Here is a 10,015-nt window from a genome sequence, read left to right as displayed (position 1 = left end):
TTTTTTTTTGAGACGGAGTCTCGCTCTGTCGCCCAGGCTGGAGTGCAGTGGCCGGATCTCAGCTCACTGCAAGCTCCGCCTCCCGGGTCCACGCCATTCTCCTGCCTCAGCCTCCCGAGTAGCTGGGACTACAGGCGCCGCCATCTCGCCCGGCTAATTTTTTGTATTTTTTAAGTGGAGACGGGGTTTCACTGTGTTAGCCAGGATGGTCTCGACCTCCTGACCTTGTGATCCGCCCGCCTCGGCCTCCCAAAGTGCTGGGATTACAGGCTTGAGCCACCACGCCCGGCCTCATAGCTGAATTCTATCAGACATTCAAAGATGACTTTGCAAGATGGGCGATCACCTGAGGTCGGAAGTTCGAGACCAGCCTGGGCAACATGATGAAACCCCATCTCTACTAAAAATACCAAACTTAGCCAGGCGTGGTGGCACATGCCTGTAATCCCAGCTACTTGGGAGTCTATGGCTGGAGAATCACTTGAACCTGGGAGGCGGAGGTTACAGTGAGCCGAGATCGCACCACTGCACTCCAGCTTGGGCGACAAGAGTGAAACTCTGTCTCAAAAAACCAAAACAAAACAAAGATAACTTGGTACCGATCCTGTTGACACTATTCCAATAGAGAGGGAAAGAAAGAATCCTCCCTAAATCATTCTATGAAGCCAGTATCACCCTAATACCCAAACCAGGAAAAGACATAACAAAAAAAGAAAACTAAAGACCAATATCCCTGATGAACACAGATGCAAAAAACCTCCACGAAATACTAGCTAACTAAATCCAACAGCATATCAACAAGATAATCCCTCCATGATCGAGTGGGTTTCATACCAGGGATGCTTTAACAAACACATGTCAATAAATGTGATTCACCACATAAACACAATTAAAAATAAAAAATCCTATGATCATCTCAATAGACACAGAAAGAACATTTGACAAAATCCAGCATCCCTTTATGATGAAAGTCTTCCTAAACCATCAGCATCCGGTGAGCTTTCAGAGAACTGAAGACTCCCTGAACCACGGACTGGGAGGTGTGAGGTCAGTGTGGCAGGAGGAGAGGTGCCTAAACTCAGGTCAGAGGCGGGAAACACCAGAATTCGATTCTCTGCTTCAGTACGGAAAAGCTCCCATCTAGGGAGCTGCAAACCCTTCCTGGGTTTCCCAAGACTCTCTCTCTCCGCAAAGCCACAAGTCAAGTACCACGAATCTCAGATGTGTGTCTGTATGTGGCTCAGAGGGTGTAGATGCTGGAGAGAATCCCCAGGCCTGGGGAAGACCTAAAATACTCATCTAGGGGCTGGTCACAGTGGCTCATGTCTGTAACCCCAGCATTTTGGGAGGCCAAGGCGGGCGGATCATTTGACCCCAGGAGTTCGAGACCTGCCTGGACAACATGGCAAAATCGCGCTGCTACTAAAAATACAAAAATTAGCCGGGCATGGTGGCGTGTACCTGTAATCTCAGCTATTGGGGAGGCTGAGGCAGGAGAATCGCTTGAACCCAGGAGGCGGAGGTTGCATTGAGCCAAGATCATGCCACCATGCTCCAGCCTGGCAACAGAGCGAGACTCCATCTCAGGAAAAAAAAAAAAAAGGGGCTGAGAGCGGTGGCTCACGCCTGTAATCTCAGCACTTTGGGAGGCTGAGGCAAGTGGATCACGAGGTCAGGAGATCGAGACCATCCTGGCTAACATGGTGAACCCCATCTCTACTAAAAATACAAAAAAATTAGCCAGGCATGGAGGTGGGCGCCTGTAGTCCCAGCTACTCGGGAAGCTGAGGCAGGAGAATGGCGTGAACCCAGGAGGCGGAGCTTGTAGTGAGCTGAGATGCTGCCATTGCACTCCAGCCTGGGCCACAGAGACTCCATCTCCAAAAATAAAAAAAATAAAAAAATACTCATCTAGGTCAGTGGACCCCCAGTCTCTGGTCCTTTAGTTTTCACTGGTTGGAAACAGAATGAGAAAAACTATGAAAGTTAAAGTACTATCCTTTATTCTGACATTTTATACTTGTAACTTTTTTAGTGTCAGAACAGACCATGGGGTTTGTTGATCTTAACGCCCATGTTTAGCAAAATTACAAGTTGGCAACTCTGTATTTGTTCCTAAGTTTTTTTTCACTGGTCCATGAAATCAATGGCTGGGAACCGCTGAACTATGGTGCACCCTCCCACCCTACCCCACTCCTGTATCTCAGAGGGTGGCAAATTCCAACTGTCCCTTTTGTACTTCCCAAAACTCCAGGGAAAAAAATCCTGGTATCTCAATGCATAACCCTTTGGGCCAGAAGTCTTTGCCAGGACCTAACTGACTTCGGCTTGCAGCATCTCAAACGTACATTTCCTCTTCCTGCCTTTAACAGACAGCCACGCCCACACCCCTGCTGCCAAGGCTTCTCAAGACCTCCCCCAGCTTGCTTAAGTCATCAACATCAACACCCACACCATCCCACACAGCGGGAAAGTGATGAGCCACCTCTCAGCTCTGCATAAGGGCTGGACAGAGAGACTTAAGGCCTGTAAGGCTCAGAGGACGGGGTTGGGAGGGAACTTGTGTGTCCCAGAGTTCAGCTCCACCCCACCCCCACTGTAGAGATGGGAGAGCTGAGGTGCAGAGAGAGGAAGAGACCAGCTAATGTCACAAAGAGAGTCAGCAGTAAGGCCAAGAGCCTTCCAGCCATCCTTTGAATCCAGGGCCAATCCAGCAACACCTGCAGAGTGGATTGAGCACAGCTTAGAAGTAGGATACCACCTCCTTTCCCAGTCTCCACTCCACATCTGCCAGGGTGTCCCCATAAACGCTGACCACCAAGTGCAATCCCTTCCATCCCAAGCAGGGGTCTGCCCTTTCCCTGAGCCAAGCAGGTCTGAGGACAGACCTGGGGCCATGGTAACAAAGTCATCCCCGTACTAAACCCTGCCACTTCAAAATCCCAAATCTCCCTAATAGGGAAGTCTCCAGTTTCTGCCCAACTTTCCAGAAGCACCCAGATGTGCAGGCCCCACCCCCATAGCAGGAACTGGTACTACAACCACCACCAGGGCTTGATGTCCAGACCTAAGGCCAGCTTCCAGCCCAACTCTCAGAAATATCTTAGTGGCCTCAAAGGATACTCCTATCGTCTGGTCCAAGCTTCCACCCAGTTGCAGATTCTCTGCAAGAGCCTTGACTCATTCATATCTACCTTCTACTTCTATGCCTCCAGTGACAGGGAGCTCACTACCTAACAGAGCAAGTTATTCCAATACCACTCGGCTACACTCCTTTCAGGAGACAATCCTTCACCTGGTTGGCTGAAGTTACTATATGCCTTCACTTTCTCAGGTAAAGCAACCCAATTCCTCCTTCAAATGCATCTCACCTAATGTGGTCTCCAGACGCACCCACACCCCACTTCAGCTTGATTTAACCTCCAAAGTACAATGACCAAGAGGAACAAAACTTCCTTCCCATAGGCTAGGCGCGGTGGCTCACACCTGTAATCCTAGCACTTTGGGAGGCCAAGGAGGGAGAATCCCTTGAGGCCAGGAGTTGGAGACCAGCCAGGACAACATGGCAAAACCCCATCTCTACTAAAATACAAAATTAGCTGGGCATGTTGGCGCNTAGGCGCGGTGGCTCACACCTGTAATCCTAGCACTTTGGGAGGCCAAGGAGGGAGAATCCCTTGAGGCCAGGAGTTGGAGACCAGCCAGGACAACATGGCAAAACCCCATCTCTACTAAAAATACAAAAATTAGCTGGGCATGTTGGCGCATGTCTGTAATCCCAGCTACTTGGGAGGCTGAGACATGAGAATTGCTTGAACCCAGGAGGTGGAGGTTGCAGTGAGCCGAGATCACACCACTGCACTCCAGCCTGGGTGACAGAGCGAGACTGTCTCAAAAAAAAAAAAAAAACAGCACGACCGGGCACAGTGGCTCAAGCCTGCAATCCCAGTACTTTGGGAGGCCAAGGTGGGCAGATCACGAGGTCAGGAGATCAAGACCATCCTGGCTAACATGGTGAAACCCCGTCTCTACTAAAAAATACAAAAAATTAGCCAGGCGAGGTGGTGGGCGCCTGTAGTCTCAGCTACTCGGGAGGCTGAGGCAGGAGAATGATGTAAACCCGGGAGGCGGAACTTGCAGTGAGCTGAGATCTGGCCACTGCACTCCAGCCTGGGCGACAGAGCGAGACTCCGTCTCAAAAAAGAAAACACAACTCCTACGTGTGGCCTTACCACCCCCCCCACACAGCGGACTATCACCTCCCTCATCCTAGGTAGAATGCTTCCATTAATGCAACCTAAGAGATAATTTAATTCCCTGACCCCTAGGTCATTAGCCGCATCCACTAGTGACTGAGCCAGGAACCAGCCCAAAGCCCTTAATTCATCTCCAATGAACTGGAGGCAAGGAGATCTTAGCTCACTCAGACCTCATAACCACCCTGTGGAAATCTTAATCCTATTTTACAGATGGGAACACCGAGGCATGAAGAAGTGAAGTCACAGCCCCCAAGTGGCCGATCCAGAATTCCACGGGAGGCCGTGCACAGCCCTTCCCCAGACCCTGCCTCAGGGCAAACCCACCCCCATTACCCAACATGCAAATCTCCACAGGAAGTCCTGCACAGGCATTCAAGTCTCCCCTGAGAGAGCCCAAGGCCTTTTCGAGGGAGAGAGAATTCCAGCCCGCAGGTGGTAGATACAGGTGGGATGTGAGGGGAAACCTGCCCGGCTTTTCCCTCCAGCCCAAGGCTGGCTCCCCTGGGACCGCCAATGGCCTGTCAAACCCATCAGGTCCAGAGCCAGGGCCTAAAACCATGGCTCAGGCCCCAGGAGACTCGGGGAGCCCAGGGAGAGCCCCCTGGAACCTACCGGAAGGGATGAAAAATGTGTAGCCCTGCTTCAGCTCAATTCTTTGGCATCGTTCCACACGGTCTCCCAGAAAGATGTCACTCTGTTTGCCTGACAGCACCCACTCCTCGTACAGCGCCAAATTGTGCAGCGTTGGAGGAATCAGCCAAAAAATCTTGGGAGGAAACACAGGCAGTCAGCTGGAGACCCAGGCCCAGACCAGATCCAGAGAGAGGGCCCCACCTGCCTGGGGAAAGGAGAGGGGGCGAGAGAAGGGGCGGGGTGTGGAGAGATGGACAGATCCATCTCACTGGACCCTCTGCAAGGCCAGGTCCAAAGAGCCTCTGGGGAAGCAGGAAGGGCTGTGCCCACCTTCGGGGAACCTCCATTCCTGCTGAAATCCCAGGATGGGAGTACTTCCTGGACTGGGTGGGACATGCTTTCTCCAGAACCACAGGCTTGTCTGGGAGGTGGGGGAAGGAGAGGAAGGGAATTTCCTAAGTTGTAAGATAAAATAGCCCAGTAAATAAACCCAGCTTGTGCACACTTTGGAGAAGGAGGAAAAACATCTGGAATCAAGTGGGTTGACTTCCTCCCAGAATTTCTTCCAACACATTCAGTTAAAACAAACGCACATGCAGACCCAGCCAAACAGGGTGGCACAGGCGTATTTTCAAGAAGCACCCACCTCCATCCCCACGTGGACACACAACAAAAGCAGACACAGGGAGCACCCTTAGCATTCTGTCCCCAGTGCAAAATGTTCCTGGAGGCAGGTGGTGCTGGCAACTAGACTTTGAAGTGAAAAGGTCCCAGGGCAGAAGCTGAGAAGACAGCCAGGGAAGATGAATGCTGGTCGTTCTCAAGCCAAACCCAAGCTTCAAATCTGGCCCAAGGGGCTTAGAACACTGGACTGGGTGAGCGGAGCAGGCCTGCATGGGTGACTAGATGTGATGTAAAAGGTCTGAACTTGACCTTGCCCTCCAGAAGGAGCGACCTCCTCTAGGGTTCTAGGGGAAGGAGCGACCCTGGGCCAGGAGCCATGGCCCACGCCTACAATTCCAGCACTTTGGAAGGCCGAGGCGAGAGGATCACGTGAGCCCAGGAGTTTGAGAACAGCCTGTGCAACATGCTGAAACTCTGTCTCTACAAAACACACATAAATTAGTTGAGCCTGGTGGTGTATCCCTGTAGTCCCAGCTACTCGGGAGCTGGGGTGGGAAGATCACTTGAGCCCAGGAGGTGGAGGCTACAATGAGCTGTGATTGCACCACTGTACTCCACCCTGGGTGACAGAGCAAGGCCCTATCTCTTAAAAATAAAAAATAAAAAATAAAAATAAAGCCGGGCGTGGTGGCTCACGCCTGTAATCCCAGCACTTTGGGAGGCCAAGGCGGGCGGATCACGAGGTCAGGAGATGGAGACCATCCCAGCTAACACAGTGAAACCCCGTCTCTACTAAAACTACAAAAAATTAGCCAGGCATGGTGGCAGGCGCCTGTAGTCTCAGCTACTCAGGAGGCTGAGGCAGGAGAATGGCGTGAACCCGGGAGGCGGAACTTGCAGTGAGCCAAGATCGCACCACTGCACTCCAGCCTGGGCAACAGAGCAAGACTTCATCTCAAAAAAAAAAAAAAAAAAATTAATCCTGAAAGTACTCCTGGGGCAGGGCTGGCTGGATGAGGGAGGTGGGAGGAGGGGGAAAGGTAAGTGAGCCTCTCCCGACACAAACAGCTGGAGATGCATAGAAAGTTAAAGGCAACTGAAACTCACCTTCCCACCCCGGAAAACATGGTACCAAACGGAAGTGCCTCCAAAGTCGATGTGGAAGTCGGTGAAACAACCTTTCACGCTCATCAGACAGTACCTGCAGCACAGTGGCAGGGAGACAGAACACAAGTCAAGATCTAAATCACAAGAGGGAAGCAAAGGACTTCAGAGGCCCTGAACTGGCGCCCTTTTATAAACGCTGACGCTGGGGAATTTTCTTTTTTTCTTCTTTAAAAATCCAAATGTAATCGGAGTTCCCCACGGGGGAAGCCCCTGTGATCAGGTGACAAATCTCAAGCACTGGTCGCCTACCTACCCCAGAGGCTGGAAGCGATATGCTTGTTTTCAGGTTCTTGCGAGAAGTGGCAACCCACAGGCCACTTTACAGGTTCCTAACACTGGGTGGGTTTCTACCCTTGCCCTGCCTCTGCCCTCCCCCACTTAGAGGCTTCCTCTCTGCTCCTTCACAACTTGGATACCTGCAGTTCTCCGAAGCTGCCAGCCCCCTTTGTAGCAGCTGGGCCCCCTGGAATTCAGCTGTATACCACCTGCACAGCCTGCCAATTACCAGTCCCCATTCATCTCCTCATTCATTTAACCAGAGGTCCAGCCCAGAGCCAGCTTTGGCCTTGAGAGAAATGCGTAAGAATGCAGAAGACCCCTGCCCCTAACTATGGGACACTCCTAAAGAAGCAATGCACAGGAAAAGTTAAATGATCAAAAAAAAAACCACACACAAAAAAAACAAAACTGCAATTGATTGCCAAGTAAGCAATGCAGCTAGAAAAGTAAGGGGGGGGTTCCAGCCCCAAAAGACCACACGGTGTCTGGTCTCACGTACACAAATGTGCAAAGTAGACAAATCTATAGAGACAGAAAGCAGATTAGTGGGTGTCAGGGGCTGGGGGGCAGGACAATGGGGAATGACTGCTAATGGGTACAGGATTTCATTCGGGGTGATGAAAATGTTCTAAAATTAACTGTGGTTGCAAAACTCTGTGAACATACTAAAACCCGTTGAATTGTACACTTTTACATGGGTGAATGGTCTGTGAATTATGTCTCAGTAAGGCTGTTATAAACAAGTAAAGAATTTAAGAGAAATTAAATTGGGGGTGGTGGCCACGCACAGAGGGAGAGGAGGAGGAGGAAGAACTTGGACCTTGGAGGCTGGGGCCGGGAGTGCATCCAGGGGAAGCAGGAACCGGCCAGCAGCCATCCCCTTCTCAGTGCTATAGAGGGCTGGAGAGCCCACCCTTCCTTGCTCCCCTCCTCCCCCAGCTGCTGCCCTCCTAGGAGTGGGGCAGAGCTTAAGGAGGAGGGGACACAGAGAAGGCTTCCAAGTCCAGGCCTGGCAGATGACGGTGCCAGGGACCCCTCCCTGCCACTTGCCCCTTCCCACAAGAGCCCCGGGTGGCATGGATGGGCAGCCTCCCCACCGCTCACGCCCACGCACCTTGGCACCTCCGGAGCCCGCAACACATGCTTACCCCACTGACCTCTTTTCCCCGCTGCACTTTGCCTTTCCATGGTTTGGGGAAGAGGGAAGAAATGGGGCGGGGACGGACAGGGAGGAGCCAACAGCGCGCCGGCACGAGTGGAGATAATGCGGGGAGTGGGGCTGAGCTGGTTAGAAGGAGGAGGGCTCCAGGTGCCCCCTCCCTCTGGCTGCCTTTTGCACCTCGCTTTCAGGTGGACCGGGGGCTCAGCAGTATGCAGGCGGCGTGCCCGCGTCCCTCCTCCCCATAGGCTGGAAGGAGCCTTAACCATGTGTCTGCAGGAGGCTGACAAATCAGAAGGCCTTCCAGTACATCAGAGCCCCGCTGCCTAGCAACCCCATCGGAGGGGTGTAGTTGACAGCACAGGACGCAGGCTGTCACGAAGACAGGCGCGGGCTGCGGAACTGGCAATGGGGTGGTCAAAGTCCTGACGCTGGGCTCCACACTGTCCTCACCTGTAGGCCAGCTGGGCCCAGCGGGGGCCCCGCCTGAAGGCCTGGGTGATCCTCTTCTCTCCAAGGAAAGGGGGGGTCCTGAAGCCCTCACCCACCCCACCCCCACGGACCACACTGGCCTCTTCTCTCTAAGCACCACTTCAAAATATTAGTCCTCATTTCCCTAAAACCATCTCTTCGACTTGGGGTTTTTGTTTTTTGTTTTTTCTTTTTTTAATCTAACCTTGGTTTCCACCCCCTCCAGGCCTCAGCTGAACACAGTCTAGGGAAAACAATCTAAGTATGTGCGGGGCGGAGCCCGGAGAACGTGCTTCTCTTGTCGGCAGCTGGATGCCCGCGGGTACCCACAGCAGAGAGGAGAGGACAGGAGCTCGCCTCTTGGGCTACAGGCCCCAGGGCTGCCTGGCTAACCAGGTCACCCTCACCCTGCCATCCTCCAGCTCCCCGCAACCCTGACCTCCCCAGCACGTGCAGAAAAGAATCGCTGCAAGCTGGCTGCAGTGTGCAGGGAAAGTTCTCCAAGTTGAGTCTGTGTCTGATCTGCCCTCTGGGTCACCCTCCAGCATCCAGAGGCCCCTAGGGGAGCTGGGGCGGCCTCTTCCAGACCTGCCTCTCCTAGAGAGGCCCCTCCTCCCGGTGTCCCTCATTTCCTGGCCTCCAAGCCTGGCCGCCCCCCCACCCTGCGATCGCAGGCATTAGGGGAGCCAGGGCGGCTGGGACAGCGCTGCTTTGTCCGGCCCCTGTGGCGGGCAGGCCACCCCCGCTCCCGTCCCGCGTTGGCTCCGGGGCTCCCCTCTGGCTGGCTTGCTCGCTCGCTCTGGCGTGACGCCTTTGCACTGACCTCTGCAGCTTCCTCTTCCCAAGCACACCGCAGTCACATGGGCACCCCGGCTCAGTGCCACGGCCGCTAAGCTCTCCCCACGGCCAGCCGGCTAGCCCGGCTTCCGCCTGGGCCTCGGCCGCCCCCGGCCGCCCCCAGCTCAGGTGGCTTCTGTGTAGCAAGGCACCCTCCAAGTTGGCGGCAGATCATCGGGAGCCCCCAAACCAAGCCTTTGGGGGTTCCCCGCCTGCCAGGGCCGGGCCAGCGGGGAGAAGGGCGGCAGGAGGGTCGCTGCACCTGCAGCACCAACTTTGGGGCGCTGCCTGGGGGCTGCGGAGGCGGGACGACCCCGCCCCACCTTTTTCCCTCCAACTTGGCTTAACTCCCCCTGTGGCTCGGGAGGCGTCCCCGTGGAGAAAGTGCCGGGAGGGGCCCCGGAACGCTGGCACCCGAAGGGGGCGGGAGGTGCCAAGAGCGCGCCACACACTCGCACCCGACCCCGGGAGACACAAAGAGCCGCTCCGCGACGCCGGCCCTGTAGCCCGCGGGCGGGAGGCCACCCACACCCGCCCCTCGCAGCGCCACAAAGGAGGGGGCCCGGGCAGCACGGCCCGCGGTTAC

At 54.2% G+C, this 10,015-nt stretch overlaps 1 protein-coding gene across 11 annotated transcripts in view; it reads right to left on the bottom strand.

Moving 5' to 3' along the window:
• The window catches only part of KDM2B (lysine demethylase 2B), a 158,837-nt gene that overhangs the window by 103,654 nt on the left and 45,168 nt on the right, over positions 1 to 10,015 (bottom strand). For 7 of the 11 annotated variants that reach the window (XM_017872072.1, XM_017872074.1, XM_017872075.1 and 4 more), the window contains 2 exons: positions 6,624 to 6,717; positions 4,872 to 5,025 (listed from right to left, as the gene is read on the bottom strand). In XM_017872072.1, the coding sequence (XP_017727561.1) occupies positions 4,872 to 5,025; positions 6,624 to 6,717 (248 nt within the window). The other 4 variants (XM_017872083.1, XM_017872079.1, XM_017872082.1 and 1 more) reach the window with 4 other exon arrangements.

This window comes from Rhinopithecus bieti, unplaced genomic scaffold (assembly GCF_001698545.2).
Source record: "Rhinopithecus bieti isolate Rb0 unplaced genomic scaffold, ASM169854v2 scaffold_6776, whole genome shotgun sequence".
Classification (NCBI taxonomy): domain Eukaryota; kingdom Metazoa; phylum Chordata; class Mammalia; order Primates; family Cercopithecidae; genus Rhinopithecus; species Rhinopithecus bieti.
This window is presented reverse-complemented; position numbering and strand designations above follow the sequence as displayed.